Source organism: Sturnira hondurensis, unplaced genomic scaffold (assembly GCF_014824575.4).
Source record: "Sturnira hondurensis isolate 20B ecotype Veracruz unplaced genomic scaffold, ASM1482457v3 Scaffold0022908, whole genome shotgun sequence".
In the NCBI taxonomy this organism is placed as follows: domain Eukaryota; kingdom Metazoa; phylum Chordata; class Mammalia; order Chiroptera; family Phyllostomidae; genus Sturnira; species Sturnira hondurensis.
This window is the reverse complement of record NW_028095539.1, coordinates 5,628,082-5,645,510: the sequence shown is the minus strand read 5'-3', so window position 1 is coordinate 5,645,510 and position 17,429 is coordinate 5,628,082. Positions and strand designations below refer to the sequence as shown.

The following is a 17,429-nucleotide window of genomic DNA, read 5'->3' as shown; positions in this document are numbered from 1 at the left end:
CCTGACTGTTTTCAGGTTTGCTGAGGTCCTGTGCTGCCACCTGGTGGAACAAACGGGGAAGTGCCCCGTGTGCCCCGTGATGACCACAGCACTTTGTTCCATCGTTTCTCCTTCCGGCAGATGCCCAGGGAAAGTTAAGACGCCCCCTCAGGCTTCCCCTGCTGTGCTGCCCGCCTCGCCAGAGCTTCGCTAAGTCCTCAGCTAGCGATCAGCCTTTCGTGGAACAGATGGCCACAGAGACGGTCATCCCGAGCCCTGGAAAAGCAGGGTGCGAAGGCAGAGAGGCAGCCGGGGCCAGAAGGACGGAGAAGGTGAGGAAGACCAGAAAGCACCCACAAAAGGGAGGAGGATGAGGCCAAGGAGCCAAGTACAGAGGAGACGAATCAACCAGAAAACGCTGCCCTTGGGATTCTCAAACATTTTCAGCCAAACAGAAAACAAATCCAAAAACACTGAAATAATACTGAAATGTATATATATGCAAAAGCAAAGTGCTTCACCTCAATACAGTAAGAGACCCGATTAAGTGAGGTCTTCTAAAAATAACAGAAGTTCTTATTAGGCACACTGAAGAACATCCCCCCCAAAAACACAAGCATATCCCCAAACTATCATTATTCCCAAAAGGTGTTTTTTTTTTCCTTTGGATTTTTCTATTTATGGCAAGTTGCTTTACTAAAATTCTAACCTGAGTTTTTTGCAGTCCACCCCACCCCCCAGGGGGCCGAGGGCTCTCTGCGTATCATGGCTCAGGGCAGGCCATGGAGCCAGGTGTTAGCAGCAGGTCTCTGGGGCGGGCCCTGGGGGACAGACTTGGAGGCTGCCAAGGGCGCCCAGCCAGGGCGGCCCTCCAGCACCGAGCGGCCAAGCCAGAGTATCACGCAGTGCGACAGCAGGTGTCAACAGGAGCTGCTGCGGCCAGAACAAGGATGCTCCCAAGCCCTGTCCACCAAGAACCCTTGGGTTTGGGTTTAAAGACAATAACATGATAGTAACTGCATAGCAAGTGTGAAATAAGATTGCTTTCTACTACCTGTTTTCTAAAGTTTCTAAACTGAATCTGCGTTACTTCCACAATCAGAAAACAGATCAGCAACTAAAACCATTTAACAACAACACTCGACCCAGCACCGCTGCCATCAGCGAGTTCCTGGGTCCCAAGGCAGCTCCGACCTCCGAGGGCACTGCCACCGGCTCCTGCGGTCTGAAGTCCCCCTCAACCCTGGGGCAGCCTGCGGCAGCAGACTTTACTCAAATAAACCCAGGAAGGAGTACATGACACATTCTCTTTGTGGCTTCTCTCCTGACTTAGGAGGCACGGCTGGAAAACCAGGAGATTCAGAAGGGTTTTAATGGCACCACCATTTAAAAATCAGAAGTCCTTTCTGGCAGCAGGCTCACTTTAAGTGAATACCAACACATCTATTTTGAAAGTGTGTGAGGTCAGTAGGGGGGATGCTTTACACATAGCCATCCCAACCCAATACCTCCTGTTTGCACAGTGAAGTGTTACCTGGTCCTTCTAAGATTTTTCCCTTCCTGACTCAGTTTGGAGAAGGTGAAAATCACGCTCAGGGGTGGAAATGGCAGGAGTCATTTTATAATAAGCCTCCTTAGACATTGGGTCTCTGTGTTCCCACCTGCCTCGCCACCAAGCCACCCCTGGGCTCTCACCAAGCCCCCAGCCAGGCCCCTCAGCCAGCTCCGGGAGGCACGCCCTTCATCCTCCACCTCCCGGCAGTGCCGGGCCAGTGGCTGCCAGGAGGGCTGGGCAGCACAGGAAGAGCATGAGCGGACTTGCCTTTTCCATCTGTTGCGGATGCTTCCTGTAAATGCCTGATTGACCTAGAAACAAACATTCGGAGAGCAAAGGGTTAGCTCACAGATTTGCACTCCTCTCTATTTTCAGGGCCAGTCACCAGAGGCCTTGAATTCCCAGGTTACCAACATGAAGAGCTGCACTAGGTGACTCAGACACACCTGACCACGTGACCTTCAACCAGCACCGCTTTAGGGTACACGGTGCTCAGGCCTGAGTGTAAAAGGCGCCCTCTGCTGCCCAGAAAAAGTCTGGCAGGGCTTGGGCGAGGAGAAAACGAAACAAATCATGCCCGACCCTCCAGCCTCCCATTCCTATAGTTCCCATCTTGGCTTCCACCCGGCCCTAAGACAGTGGAGCGGCCCTGGGCTCCCCTGCTCCCCAGAGAGAATGGACCCTATGAGGCGACTTCTAAAGTCTGGGTCTGGGAGCTGAGAACACATGGCTTCGTGCAAACTCAGCCTTTCCTCGACTAAGGGTTCATACCTTTGCTGAGAAACGCAGGCCCCAGGGAGTCTTCTCCAGCTGGGGTGTGCTGGGAACTAACGGCCATCATTACACTTGGGCAGGAGAACACTCGCCAAGGACACTGCAGATCAGGTTCTAGGTAGGGCTGCAGGCTCCAGGGGCAGGACCACCCTTCGGGGGCACAGCACAGGCAGCCGTGGACGGGCAGAGGTGGCGGGCAGAGGGCCACCTCGCGCTGCAGCCCTGGCACACCTGCCGCCCTCTACTCCACCGTGAGTGAGTCCTTTCTCCCAACCCACCTGGGTCCACCAACCAAGGAGGCAGGAACGAAGCAGCAGCCACATGGGACAGCTGAGGCGGAACCAACGCTGGCTGAATTGAAACATTTCTTTTTTTTTTAAAGCTATAGTAGGAGTTTTTAATTAGGGTACTCAAAAATGACTGATTTCAGGCCCAGCATTTAAAAATAAATGTTTTTATGTAACAAAAATTAAACAGAAATGGTTTTTCTAAAAAATTAAACAAACACATTGGATAATAGTTAACGAATGGGGGTAAAAGCCACTAAGTGCCCCCACTCAGGTCCAAGCTGCAAACCAGCAGGACGTCACCACTCTGTCAGATTACAGCAGGGAACTGCCACGGGTGTGCCCGTGTCCAGTGCTGCCTCGGAGCCCATGGCCTGGCCTGAACAGTTTCGCTATCGATGTGCCATCACTGTTAAGAGGTCGATATGTCTTCTCACCTATTGGCAACTTCTCCACTTCGGCTGGAGTCTCCAGACCGCCCACCACCTTTTCAAATACTGCGTATTTCATGTCCAAAAGCTGCTTTTTAAATCTCCTCTCCAGTACTTGATTTTCTCATTTTTACAGTGATTTTCAGAATATTTATCTTAAAGACTCTTGCCAGTTAGCATCTGCTTGTTAGTGTTGTAACTAACAAGTGGCAGGAAGCGGTGATTTGTAGCTCTGGGGTGTGTCTGGGCCTCCCCAGCCACCCCTGACCCCTCTGTGTCACTGGGTGGCAGGTGTGAGCAGAGTCTGACTCTGTCCCCTAATCACAGGACGCCCTTTCTCCCTCTCCCCCTTTTTAAATTTCTGTGTATTTATTTGAGCCAAACTGACAATATATGGTGAGAAGCATGATCTCAAATGCTCCCAGGATGCTCTTTCCACCTGAAGACAACGCTGGTCACATTGTCACAGGTGCCTGCCTTTCCTTCCCCCTGGGCAGGTGAGGAGGGTGTAGGGATTAAAAATCTCGTTCATACTCTCTTCTCTGCTGAACTGACATATGCACCCTCGTGATGTATGATGAGATGAGGAGTAAGGCTGAATCTAATTGGCTGGAATGAGGATTACACTCGACTGGCACCATGTTCTATCTGAATAATCGGAGTAAGTAAATGACCTACACTCCCAGAATTCTCAAAACTATTAACTTAACTACATGAGGCATTGCAATGTAAAACATCTCAGTTCTCAGAGAAATCTGCAGGTAAAATCTGTGTTTTTTTAAAGTTTATTCCAAAAGAATTAACTGCTTTCAAGTAGCCATGGAACTCGATGATTGACACAGGAGAGGGTTTTATTTTTCCAGCCTTTTCTCCTCTACTTGCCTCCCACTGAACCAAGAATTTCCTTCCCTTTTCACAAGGTTTGATGAGGACCTCTTCTCTCATCAACCACTGACTCAGCGCCGACTCTTCTTTCCAACCTACGTGTCTACAGTCGGCCATTTCCAGGAACAAAGCAAACCACTCGGAAGACCGCTAAAATGTGTATGTGCTGAGAATTATCACTAGTTTTCTGTTAGTGTACTTCCTCCTTTTCCATCTACCTTGGCAAGATGGGACTTGGCCAATCCCCCAAAAAAGCCTATTTGGGGAATTTCTTTAACCCCCTCCAAATCCACGCTATTTAAGTTGCTGCTCAGTTTGCGGGTCCAGGCTCTTCTCTGTGGTCTAAGCTGTGCTAAAGGCTGGCCACAGTGCCAGACCAGCTCTACCAAAGTCCACTGACTCAGGCCAGTCTGGGACCCAGAAAGCTGTTTGTGATGCACATGCCCCACGTGACTCCAAAGTTGGGAATGGCTGGCTCAGCTGCTGGGCTTCACAGACAAGCCTCAGGCACATGCGTGCATGACCCCCCGCCCCGGCACTCACCACACCACTGGGAAGAGGATGGCCCCGCAGCAAAGCAGGTCCACCAGAAACAGAGAGTCCTTCCACAAGGCGTACTCCGTTGTCCCTTCCTCGGTGGACTCAATGATGATGTAGGCCACATTCGCCAGGACCTGGAGAACACGAGAAGCTGGTGGGCCCCCAAAGCACGGGCAGATCCCGTTAATAGGAGCTGCAATAGTGGGTGGACACTTGGGCCTCAAGGCCCCCAACCATGGCCACTGCAGTACCCCCATCCCTCTCCCACCAAGATGTCGTTGCTGCACCCTGCCCCTGAGCCTGTGGCTGCTCCAACCAGCAGCACATGGTGGGAGTGACGCCACGTGGTTTCCCCGGTAGGACAAACAAAGGGACAGGGCTCCTGCCTGGCTCTCTCGAGAAACACCATCTCTGGAGGGCTGTGCCTCCGTGTAAGAAGCCTGGCTGCTCCAAAGTAGCCATGCCAGAGAGACCGGGCACGGGGGTGAGGGGCAGGAGGCAGAGCGGGAGAAGGGGGGAGGAGGGGTCTGAGGAGCCACAGCCGTGCCTGCCCCTCTGATCCAGTCTGGCCAGCCCAGAGAAAGAGGCGAGTGGAAGCCCTGAGATGACCCCAGTGCCGGCCACTGACTGAAGCCACACGAGGTAGCAAGTCAGACAGACCCAGTTCAGCTCCTCCTGAATCCGGACCCACAGAGGCTGGGAGAGATGAGTCAACAGCTGTTGTTTTAAGTCACTAAGTTTAAGGGTGACCTGTTGTACAGCAGCAACTGACCAGGACACTGTGCTTCTCGGGCATCCTAGGCCACGGCAGCCTTACCCAGGCACTACAATTTTCAGCCTGTGTGGCCACGATTCCTCAGGCCCAGGGCCTCTCTGTGTGGGTGCCTGGGCTTCTCATGACAGTAACTCTTCCAAGTGCCAGATCATGTCTTCAGAGACCAGGGTGGCAAGAACGGCCAACCTCAACCCAGCTCAGCCCAGCTCAGCCTGCATGGCTCTTCCCAGGACTAACTCCAGTCCAGGTCCTCTCTGCATGGGACCAGCTCGGCTCCTCCCACGGAGGTGCACCTGCCTGCGTGTTCGGCTTCCACTCCCAAAGGGAAGGCCTGCCTGCGTGTGCAGTCTTGTCACCAGGCCCTCGGCGTGCTACGGGACATTCTGCCGGCGGCTAAACCGAGGTGCCTGCCTCTGACGCCTTTGCAGCTGCTCAGCAGGAGGGCAAGGTCCCTGAGACGCTCTTCTGAAGCAACTGCAGGGGGACGACACCGAGATCACCGTTCCGCCTCCATCCTCTACGGGAAGGCTGTGCTCCCCACACTGTCTTGACTTGCCATCTGCACGGTTGTTTTCCACCCTTTAGCGAAGCATGTGAATCCGCTGTGCTGTTTCTGGGAAGTCTCTGAGTGTGGCTTCCCTTTCTTTCCAGTGCTTGTTGGTGGAAGCCGCAGCCACACCTCACTTAGTGCTGGCGCGGTCTCTGCTGACCCCAGGCTACTGGGTTCCTCCCGGGGCCAGAATGCCCTCAACGCCTGTGCCTGTGCCCTGTCTGTGCAAGCAAAGTGGAAACAAAGCCCTTCACAGCTTCGATTCATGACTGCATCTTGTCCTTAGTTCACATTCTTGACACGAGAAACGAAAACATCCGAGGTGCTGGTGTGGAATGACCTGCAAGAGCGTTCTTGAAACTCTGGTTTCTGCACCCTTCACTTCTCACTCAGAAAGGCTTGGTGGCTCCCCCAGGGCCCAAACGCAGCAGCCTGAACTTTTCAGACTAATGCCGACAGCCTTCCCAGACCAGTCTCTATGTTTAAATACACGTAACTCCCTTGCACTTAAGTTTTGGAGGCCTCGGGTCCTCAGAGTGACTTGCCACGCAAGCCTGGGTGTCACACCTCCAGAGGCGTACAGGTGGGGAGCTGGGGAGGCTTCGGCCATCATCACACAGTTCAGGGCAGGGGAGGAAGTTCACACAGAAGGAATGGCAACGACTGCTGGGGGGAAAGGGACAGGGAGCAGTGTGGCAAAGCGGGAACAGGACCAGGCCCGTCACTCACGGCCCTAGACCTTGGCCGACAGTCACCCCAGTGGACAGCTCCTCGGCACCTCGGGCCACCAGGCAGCAGTGCCGCCCATCTCCGCAGCTGCTCTGCCGTCTTTCTCTCCTCAAGCATCTGGGTGAAGCCCATCTACACACGAAGCCTTCGCAATCACTCACACTGGGGTGATCAGTCTTCCCTTGGAAACCTTCGCAACTGGTCTGACCATGTGTCTAGCAGTATCGGGTACCCTCGTGACCGAACAGGAGAGGGCTCCGCCGCCGCACTGCCAGCACCGGAGCTGAGCGGCTGCTCTGGGTGCCTCGGGAGCGGTCCTCCCCGCGCCTCAGCTGCCACACGTGCGCTGTGCACCCTAGTGAGCGTGGCTGACGCGAACAACTACTGAGCAGACAACTACTGAGCTTGGGTGGAGCAGAGCAGCTGGCATGCCTGCCAGGACTGCTCCGTTTACGATGGGCACTTCTGTCCTGGTGCCATCTCCAGTGAGAGTGCTGATTATTATGAGAAAGTGTCCTCTTCCAAGGGGTTCTTGTGAGGGTCCTGAGCTCGGGGCTTAGCTCGGGGCCCCGTAACAGGAGGGGTTTCATAAAGGTTTGCCCCGATGTCTACCTAATATTCTACCTTGTGGAAACTCACTGGACTCATTCTCAGTTTTAAAATAACGGGTTAACAAAATCACTATGAAGGTGAGCTGCTTTGCCGAGAGGACCACTGGGCTATAGGGCAAACAGATGCAGAAAAGAAGGCAGCAGCAGGTTCCCCTAACTTTCAGCAGCCTCTATTCATGGGCAGTGCTGGGTCCACTGCTGATTTCAAGATAACTGACAAACACCTCCCAGCGCAGCGACCTGAGGCCCAGGCCTGTCCAGCCGGGCAGCAGAATCCCCCATGGCAGCTGATGGGGTTTCTGGGTGGGCCGACCCCCTCTTCCAACAGGCCTGGGCTGCTGACCGCCGAGCCAGAGCCAGAACAAGTGGGACAACTGTCCCTTTACCTGGAGCGGGATGACAATCATGAAGATCTTTTTGTCTTTATCGGAAAGGATGTGCTTAATGAAAGCCCAGCCGGTGCCGATGAGTGCAATGGTGATGAACAGCAGGGCCCCTTTCAAACTGAAAAAGAAAAATTTCACACACACAAATGGGTCTCTTCAGACTCACTCTATGATTCAAATTCCAGAGCTCACTCTATGAGCCCCCACACTTGCCAAAGATAGGTGGGTACATTCAGGAGTTCACCTTATGTGAGCAACACTTTTCCCCAGACACACAAGTAGTGACGTGGCCCACCACCTGAGCGGCCAGCCCCTCAAAGAGGCGAGCCCCTCGCAGGGCCCATCGACAGCCTCAGGCTCTCAAGTCTGGACAGCCTCCATTGCGCCACACACCTCTGGCGGGGCAGGAACCCAGACCAGCGGCCACGGGAGGGCGGGGCCCGCCAACGTGGGGCAGGTCACTTCCTGCCACGGCTTCCCCGACATCCCGTGTGTCATGTCACAGCACGCGTACATCGCGAGTCACTGCGCGTACTTACAGGTGAGTGATGTAGTACACCACGGCCCAGCCTTCGATGGGGAAGCCCTGGGAGGAGATGTAGTGGTAGTCGATCTGCAATCAGACAGAGCAATCAGCAAGGCCGGTGCCGGCCGCCCGGCTGCCTCGGTGCAGCCAACAGGGACCACCGCCGGGGACCCCAGGCTGGCAGGCGTGATGACTCGTGTGCCAGGTCGAGACGAAGCGTGTGAGTGCACTCACAACGTCGGCCAGCGTGGGAAACCTGACTCGGGTTTCAGTGTCCCCAACGCCCAGCCCGGGTCCCTCTCTCGAGGCTGGTGGCCCACCCTGGCAGATGGCTGCCCAGTCTCTTCCTTCAAATCTCCGAGGCCTGAGTGCCACAGGGGTTTTCAGTACCTGACCAAGAACTTCATCTTTATCTTTCACACCCCAGCTTATATAAGTTAATCAGTCACTCAGTTTTATGAAAAAATTTATGTGGAATCACCCAGCTTAGACAACTATGTTTTCTTTGAAAAAACTTGTAAATTTAGAGCTCCTTGAAGCCACCAATGCATTTTAATCGAAGTGGCAAGTTCCGGTAGTGCACCTACAGTGCTTCCTGGCAGGACTAACAAAGGTGACACAGGTTTCTGACATGCCTTTCATCCTTTTGCAAATGGCCACCTAGATAGTAAAGTGACTCAAGGATCCCATCATTCATTACTTACATGGTTCCAGAAAAAATCTTTAGTTCAGGTCTAAGTATGAAGTATCCAAGCCCTGGCCCAGTAGCTCAGTTGGCTGGAGCACTGCCCTGATACCCCAAGGTTGTGGGTTCGATCCCCCGTCAGGGCACATACAAGAATCACCCAATGAGTGTGTAAGTAAGTGAAACAACAAATCGATGTTCTCTCTGTCTCCCTTGTGCTCTAAAATCAATCAATAAATTTTTTTAAAGAAGTTATCCAAAGAATTGTCACGTCTTGTGACTGTGGCCAGATCACTACTTTTCCCGTGACAGCATCCTACGGTGCAGAAGGGGAGCACATGCCTGGAGATGGGTGCCAGCGGGCCCGCGCTGGGGAGGCCGGCTCTCCCTGACACGGGCAGGCTCACGTCAGTCTGCACCAGAACTCAGCGTTCGAAGGCTTCAGTTCCATTTTACGCCTCAATCCGCAGAGCATCAGCGTTCCCCCAAGTAAGCACACTAACACTGCACTTCACGTCAAGGGGGCACAGGAGGGAATGTCGGGCGGAAAAAGGAGTCCCGCAGACACTTCAGCAGGTGGCGCTCTAACCCCAAGAAGTGACCGCAACCCACCAAACAAAAACCAGTGCTTCAGGACTGTGCTGCCACCAGGTGTCTCCACCAAGTGTCTCCACCCGGAGTCAGGGGGCTGTGATGCTTAACACCCAGGCCCGGTCCCCCCAGGTCAGAGGAGGCTTCGTGGAAACGGCCCCCTCCCGCCGCCCCGTCCCCCCAAGCTGGCTTTTCCTGATCACACAGGCACCGTACAGCATTCCATAAGTGACCCCAAGCACTAACACATACCGCGTGGAACACCAACGAAAGAGACTTGGTGAAAGGAAGGGCCGCCATCAACCAGTGAATCTTAAACACATCGTTCCTATAAACACAGAAAGACAAGAATGAAAGAAACAGTCCATTGGGAGCGAAGGACAGCCAAAGCCCCAGGCATCCGACTTACTTATGTGGGGGCAATAATGTAATCTAGGCGAACCACAAACACGAAGCCTTCTTTTTAAAGTAGACTTTGTCAGCAAAAGGCCTTGAACAGGTCCTGGATTCATCCTCACCACTGAAGTCCAAGTGAGGGGAACTGGGTCACGCACCGAGGCATGATGGACTCTGAGTCCTGCAACACGCAAATCTGAACAGGCTCCCTTCCTGGAAACCACCGGGAGGGCTGCAGAAGCAGAGGCTGGTTGGATCTACAGCCACACGGACCCCCGGGAGAGCAGAGGTGAGCAGGCTCAGCTAAGGGGAATGTGCAGCCCAGGGCAGGTGGTCTGGAGCCAGGGGGTGGGGAAGGCCCTCCCCGTCTCTCTCCCCTTTGTGGCTGCAACCTGACAAACACGCCAGGCCCAGGGGATGAAGCTCTCACTGAGGTACGTGTCCACCTTTGGGCCGCTGGGCACGAAGTCCCTCTACCCTTTCCCATCTCACCCTAGCATTTAACCTAATGGGGTACACAAGTCCATTGTGGAGAAAAGGGTAAAACTCTATCAAAAAGTCCACAAAGACTTGAGTACGAGCCACAAAGGAAACTCACAGTCTCAGGTATTGAGACATTCTGCAAAGCCAGAGCAGAAAAAAATGTGGATGGTGCAGCTTCAAACAAACACATCAACAGAACAGGTATTACTATGAAAAACGGTAACAGCAACATCTATAGATGATATAGTTTAAATAAATTAAAACCACAGGCAATGTCAACAAATATTACTAAAAAGGGTGTAGGTTTCTCTCCACAAACATACCAAACAACCTGAGCTGGGAAGGAATGAGAGCTGGACTAGGAAATGAAGGGAAACCAAAGGAGAGGGCCTTGTGAGAATGGTGGGGAGGGCGTGTCCTGAACCGACACTTGCTCGGTTTCCGGAACAACTTCCTTCCTGGCAATTTCCTGCCCCAGTGCCCACTACTTGCAGTCAAAAAAAGGAAGTCAAGGCCAGAATCATCTATCACTCCTGAATAGCAACGAGATTTACTCACAGGGCAAAACCGCCCACTGTCCCCAGTGGGGCCCACTCACATACCCCAGCAACCTCAACTTGCATGCAGTCCTGGTTAGAACCTCCCCGGCCAGGGTGTGAGGTCACGGAGAGAACGCAGTTCCCAAAGCCATAGTAAACTGGCTTGAATACGGGTTCTACCCTGAGGATCGTCATCTCTCTAACCCTTAGTAATCTTTTCTGAAAACGGGGAACACCTGCCTACCTCAAGGAGGTCAGATTAGCTGAAATAACCAACCTGGAGCGCCTGACTCAAACACAGCCAGCTGCCCTGGCTGGGGTGGCTGTGTGGACTGAGCATGGGTCTGCCAAATGAACGGTTGTTGGTTTGAATCCCGGTGAGGGCACATGCCTGGGTTGTGGGTCAGCGTGTAGGAGGCAGCCAGTCTATGTCTCATACCTAGACATTTCTCTCCCTCTCTTTCTCCCTCCCTCCCCTCTGTCTAAAAATAAATCTTGTTGAGAAAAACAACATAACAAAATAACCAGCTGCCCAAGATCCCCCACTTGCCCATGGCCCGGGGCCCCGGGGCCCGAGGGCCCAGGACAGAAAGCAGAGTGCAGAAGAGCCCCATGACAACGAGGAGACCTGGGGTCCAGTCCCAGCCGTCGGCTGACTCTGGCCACTGCTCTCACCTCCCCTCTCACAGCCTCAACACACTGGGGCAAAGGCCTCTCAAGTCCTCCCAGTCCAGGGAGCTGTGAGCCCCTGAAGTGCAGCAGCAGCCAGGGAGCCAGGTCCTCTCCACCACGTGGACTTCCAACACCACACACCTGGCTGAGGCTGGCGGGGACACAGGTGAGGTCCACCTCATCTAACCACGGGTCTGTAACTGTGGCCACAGCTTTTATGATAGGAGTGAGCCAGTGGCAGTGACCGTCTGTCACTGAATAACGGGCAATCAAGATACCACTGAACACCTGGCCAGCGTGCGCCTCCTACGTGCACAGCACCCTCCTGTGCAGACCCTCCCTACACGTCACCTAAAGAACTCAGGCTCCCAGGGAGGCAGAGACAACCGTCACCATCTCAGCTCTATGGTGCAGGAAAAGGACCCAGCGTAAGGCAAGGCGCGCAGTGGCGACGGTCAGAGCTCACACCTGACATCAGGTCTCATTTGCACCTTTCTAACAAAGGCAAAGGCAAAACTTTCTTTCAAAGCAAAGAAACACCTTTTATGCCCTGATTTTGTAGGGTTTTTTTTTCTCACGAATGGCTGCAGGTCGTCTGGTGCAAACCTGACTACGTGGGCCCTGCACAGGCAGCAAAGGCTCGCCCCGCCCAATAGGTGTGAAGGATGTGACCACAGACGGGAGCCTGCTCCCAGCTGAGCGTGCCCGAGGCCACACGGGCCAGAGAGAGGAAGGAGGTGCCAGCCTCTGCCCAACGCACGAGGAGGCATTTGGGTACTTAGTTACTATGCAAATTGACATTAATCCGAGTCATAGTACACACTCACATACCATCGTTTAGTTCATGGGCTTATCCTGTAACAAACACTTCGCTGCAAACTTCCGGGGGAAGAGAGACAACTGAGCGCTCGCTCCACATGCACGCACGGGTCCCTCAGGAGCCAAGTATGGGCAGTGCAAGCCACAGGGGCTTCGGAAGAAAGGCCAGCGGCAGGCAGAGGGGCTCTGAGGAGGGCCCTTCAGCGCAGAGCTCCGGAAGGTCAGCGGTTCCACCAGCCCAGCTCGCCCAGCTCGGAGCGGAGGCCTTCTACACAAAGCAGGCCTCCTGCTCCCGCCCAGGCAGCAGGCCACTGTCACCTGCCACCTCCCAAGAACAAGGAGCCCCTGACCAGGGCCCATGTGCTCCCTCGGAGTCCTGTGGTGTCTTCGCTGCAGAAACACCAAGGTTATGCATTTTATTTTGCCCGTATACTACTGAAATATTTGGGTCTGCCTTTCAAACAAAGTGGTGGGAAGTGGGCGAACACCAAGGCAGGCAGAGTTCTTGCCCAGTCTCCCCGTGTTTCAGGGAAGATGCCCTGGGAAGAGAACGAGATGGCCAGTGCCCGTGCCTCCCAGGGGCAGAAGCCAGAGAGGAGCGAGAGTTCGCAAATCCCAGCACACTCAGGGGTGAAGGGCTCAGTGAAGTAGTACTTTACCGTCGTTTTCGAAGGATGTGAATCCAGACGGTCCCAGAAAGGAAAAAGAAAAAGGCCATAGAAATGTATAATTTAGGGAGAGGAATTTCTCCTGCTGAGAGGTAGCTGTCAGGATTCTTCTCTATGATCTCAATCTGAAACCAACAGGAAATTAATTTTTACTTTTCAGGAACACATCGTTCCATATCCAGCAACTTGTAACCTCAGCTGCTTGACTTACTGTAATAAAGTGAGTGCCGGCAGATAACACGCCCCTCCTTCATGCTCAGGCGAATGGCACACATATCCTAACTGCTTTGTTTTCTCGGTACGTGTCCCCTGCTGAAGTGCCTGCCCACTGGCCACACTTTTCTTTCACTTTGCTTAAGGGTTCCTAAAACCCATTCTGGAGAAATCAATGCCTCCCGTCTTACACAGCTGACAAAACCCACTCGCAGCAGGCTCCCTCCAAGTACTCACATCAAGGCTGAACAAAAACTTGTCATTGGACTGTATTTTGGGTCCAACGCATTTGTGGAAATAAAGACTGTAGAGGCCTTCCTGGTCATCGGTGTTGATGTAAAAGGAAAACTGGAAGTGAAGAAGGAAAAGATTAAAGGGCACCCAAATCCACAGCCAGATTTTCAAGTCATAAAAAAAAAATCATGAATACTATTCTGAAAAGAAGAAAAGAGAGGTTACTTAAAAAAATCTAATTCTCGCCCTGGCTGGTGTAGCTCAGCAGATTGAGCGTGGGCCTGCGAACCACACGATCGCGGTTCTATTCCCAGTCAGGGCACATGCCTGGGTTGCAGGCCAGTTCCCAGCAGGGGACTCACGAGAGGCAACCATACATTGATATTTCTCTCTCTCTCTCCTTTCTTTCCCCTCTAAAGATAAATAAATACAAATTTAAAAAATATTCTAAAAAAAAAAATCTAATTCTCAACCTGGCTGATGTGGCTCGGTGGACCGAGCACTGGCCTGTGGACCAAAGGGTTGCTGGTTCAATTCCCAGTCAGAGCACAGGCCTGGGTTGCAGGCCAGATCCCTGCCTGGGGGTGTGTGAGGGGTAACCACACACTGATATTTTTCTCCCTCTCTTTCTCCTTCTCTTCCCCCTCCTCTAAAAATAAATAAATAAAATCTTTTTTTCAAAAAACAAATTCTCCCAGAGCACAGTTTAAATAGACATCCTCTTCTTCAGGGATTCCCTCCCAAAGTTTAGTTACAGCAGCCTTTGAGCTAACAGAAAAGTTGACAGCATTATACTTGGTGAACTCCCACATACCCACTACCTAGATTCCACAATGAACATTTCACTATCTTGCTTTATCATATCTCTCTCCATTGGGATGGGTTTGGGCAGACGTCTGCAGAGATAACCTTAGATGGAGTTATCTAGTTTTTGAGGCAACATACTATCTTGTCCTTTAGGTAAAAAGTACTCCTGAAAAAGGAACGAGGTTCATTTGATACCCGACAAGGTAAACAACCAGTATTCCCTCATTAAAATTACACTTGTGATTTTAAACAACAGTAGTAGATGCTGCATTTTCTACATTCAGACATTTCCGTTTTTCATATGTTTTATGCATTCAAATGAAGTTTAATGTAAATTAAAAGAGTTTACATATCAGATCACAGAAGTGACTCTTTGGTCTAATCTAGAGAACATTATATTATATGCCTAAAGTATGCTGTTTAGGGCCACACTCGAGGGCTGTCCAGAAAGCATCCAGCCATGTAATATAAGAAATAGAGACATTTACTGAAGGAGATATAAGAAGCACTGTACACAGGACAATGACACCTCAGTCCCCTTCAAAGGAGGCACCTTGGAACCTCACACAGCTCTCCCAATCACCATCAGCTACCCTGTTGTATTTTCCCGAATCTCATGAACAGTCTGGAATCTCTTCCTTTTCAAAGGTGGTTTTCGTTTTCGGAAAAGTCAGTAGTCGCAGGGCACCAACTCTGGGCTATGGGGGTTGAGTCACCTGAATGACCTCATGTTTCACCAAAAAACTGCATGAGCTGTGATGCATGAGAGGGTATGTTGTCCTGATGAAGCTGCCAGTCACCAGGTGCCCGTAACTGTGGCCTCCTGAATCATCCAAATAGTTTCCGCAGAGGAGTGTTCAAGCTTAGAGCAAAATCTGATGCAGACTTGTTGCCCTCCTCACCCCACCCTTTTGAATGCAATAGTCACACAGTACACGTTTGCTCAACGACGTCTACTGCCGCCCCGCCACCCCACTGACCAGTACAGTGAAGTCCTTGCAGCTTACACATGTGCACTCCAGTCCACTCTCCTTGGCTGCCAGGTTACACTGATGCCCTGCAAACCATTCCCATTATATTAACAATGGCTGGACTTTTTGCCAATGGCCCTGTCAGGCATAGAGTCCCGTGCTTCTGGGGCATTCTGAATGGGAGTCCTCGCAGGGTTGGAGAGGTGGAGTGGTGGGGACAGCCAGGCTGAGCTGGGTTGGGATCTGGGCCTTGTCACTCATACTGAACATTCATGCAGTTATTCATTCTCAAAGGTGTATGATTTGATACGTGGTGAGTGATAACATCCACCTGTAGGTCTGTTATGGAGAGAGCTGCTGTATTTAAGTGACAGGTACATACCATGCCTAAATTATGCCTAAATTCAAAATTCCTTTAAAAATTCACCTTTCACATGGTAGAGATAAATTCTGTAAAACTTTACTCAAAGACACATACCTGAAATGAAACTGCTCCATCTTTATTATGAACAGAAAAAGATTTTTCTTCTGTCACCTAAAAAGAAATTAACAATCTGTTTTAGGACACTGGCAGAAAAAGTAAGCTAATGAAAATAAAGACTTGAAAGTTCCCTGAGCCCTGGCAGGTGTGGCTCAGTGAACTGAGCCTTGGCTTGCAAACTGAAAGGTCACCAGTTCAATTTCCGGTCAGGGCACATGCCTGGGCTGCGGGCCAGGTTCCTAACAGGGGCATGCAAGAGGCAGCTGATCAATGTGCCTCTCCTCTCTTTCTCCCTCCCTTCCCCTCTCTCTGAAAATAAATAAATAAAACCTTTTTAAAAACGTATAAAACTAATCCACAGTGACAGATCAGTGTTTGCTTGGGAACAGGAGTGTGACAAAGGGGCGGGAGAAATTTTCAGCGATGCACATGTTCACTACCTTGATTGTGGCGGCACCTTCACAGGTGTGAGACAAAATTTATCAGACTGCCATTTCATTTTATCTTTAAGATTTATTTATTCATTTATTTAATTTTTAGGGAGAGAAATATGACGTCCAAGAGAAACATCAATCGGCCGCCTCCCATGCACGCTCCAACCAGGACCAACCCCACAACCCAGCCGTGGGCCCTGACCAGGAATAGAACTGGCAACCTTCCACTTTGTGGGACAATACCCAACCAACTGAGCCATACTGGTCAGAGCTCAACTCGCCATTTAAAAAATAGCAGTCCCCTCCTTATTTGCAGGGGATACATCCCAAGGCCACCCGTGGGTGCCTAAAACTGCAGACAACACCGAACCCTGTACATACTAGGCTGTGTGTTTTCCTGCACACTCATGCCTGTGTGTGATCATGTTTCATCTGCAGACTGGGCAGTTTCAGACAGGAGATCTGTTCTTAGCATTGGTCTCAGCACCCTTACTACGTGATCTTTTTTCTTTCCTTATTAAGCAGAGAACATTCACCTTTTTTTTCTCTCTTTTTAAAAGATTTTATTTATTTATCTTTAGAGGGGAAGGGAAAGAGAGAGGGAGAGAAATATCAATGTATGGTTGCCTCTCGTGTATACCCTGCTGGGAACTGGCCTGCAACCAAGGCATGTGCCCTGACTGGGAATCGAACTGCGATCCTCTGGTTCACAGGCCCGCGTGCTCAATCCACTGAGCTACACCAGCCAGGTCTTTTTCATTTTTTTTAATATATTTTATTGATTATATTACAGTTGTCCCATTTTCCCCACCTCATTCCCCTCTACCCTGCACACCCCCTCCCCCACCATTCCCCCCCTTTCGTTCATGTCCGTTCATGTCGTTCATGTCTCAAGTTCTTTAGATTCTGTATTTCCCATAGCAGTCCTGCTCTCCCTCCTGTCCATTTTCTACCTACCGTCTGTGCTACTTATTCTCTGAACCTTCTCTCCCCTTCTCCTCCTCCCACTCCCCTGTTGCTAACCCTCCATGTGCTCTCTCTCTCATTTCTATGGTTCCACTCCTGATCTAGTTGTCCTCTTGGTTTGCTTTTGTTTTAGGTGTGCTTGTTAATAACTGGGAGTTTGCTGTCCTTTCACCGTTCATATTTTTTATCTTCTTTTTCTTAGATAAGTTCCTTTAACACTTCATATAATAAGGGCTTGGTGATGATGAACTCCTTGAACTTGGCCTTATCTGAGAAGCACTTTATCTGCCCTTCCATTCTAAATGAAAGCTTTGCTGGATAGAGCAATCTTGGCTGTAGGTCTTTGGATTTCATGACTTGGAACAGTTCTTTCCAGCCCCTTCTTGCCTGGAAGGTCTCTTTTGAGAAATCAGCTGACAGTCTGATGGGAACTCCTTTGGAG

General features: G+C 51.4%; 1 protein-coding gene across 1 annotated transcript in view; it reads right to left on the bottom strand.

Moving 5' to 3' along the window:
- GPR107 (G protein-coupled receptor 107) overlaps nucleotides 1-17,429 on the bottom strand; it is a 56,226-nt gene that overhangs the window by 15,976 nt on the left and 22,821 nt on the right. The window contains exons 7-14 of the mRNA XM_037037047.1: nucleotides 15,585-15,641; nucleotides 13,332-13,442; nucleotides 12,873-13,006; nucleotides 9,557-9,632; nucleotides 8,042-8,115; nucleotides 7,503-7,620; nucleotides 4,455-4,585; nucleotides 1,802-1,845 (exon numbers count right to left, since the gene is read on the bottom strand). Of these exons, the coding sequence (XP_036892942.1) occupies nucleotides 1,802-1,845; nucleotides 4,455-4,585; nucleotides 7,503-7,620; nucleotides 8,042-8,115; nucleotides 9,557-9,632; nucleotides 12,873-13,006; nucleotides 13,332-13,442; nucleotides 15,585-15,641 (745 nt within the window). The remainder of the gene's footprint in view (nucleotides 1-1,801; nucleotides 1,846-4,454; nucleotides 4,586-7,502; nucleotides 7,621-8,041; nucleotides 8,116-9,556; nucleotides 9,633-12,872; nucleotides 13,007-13,331; nucleotides 13,443-15,584; nucleotides 15,642-17,429) is intronic.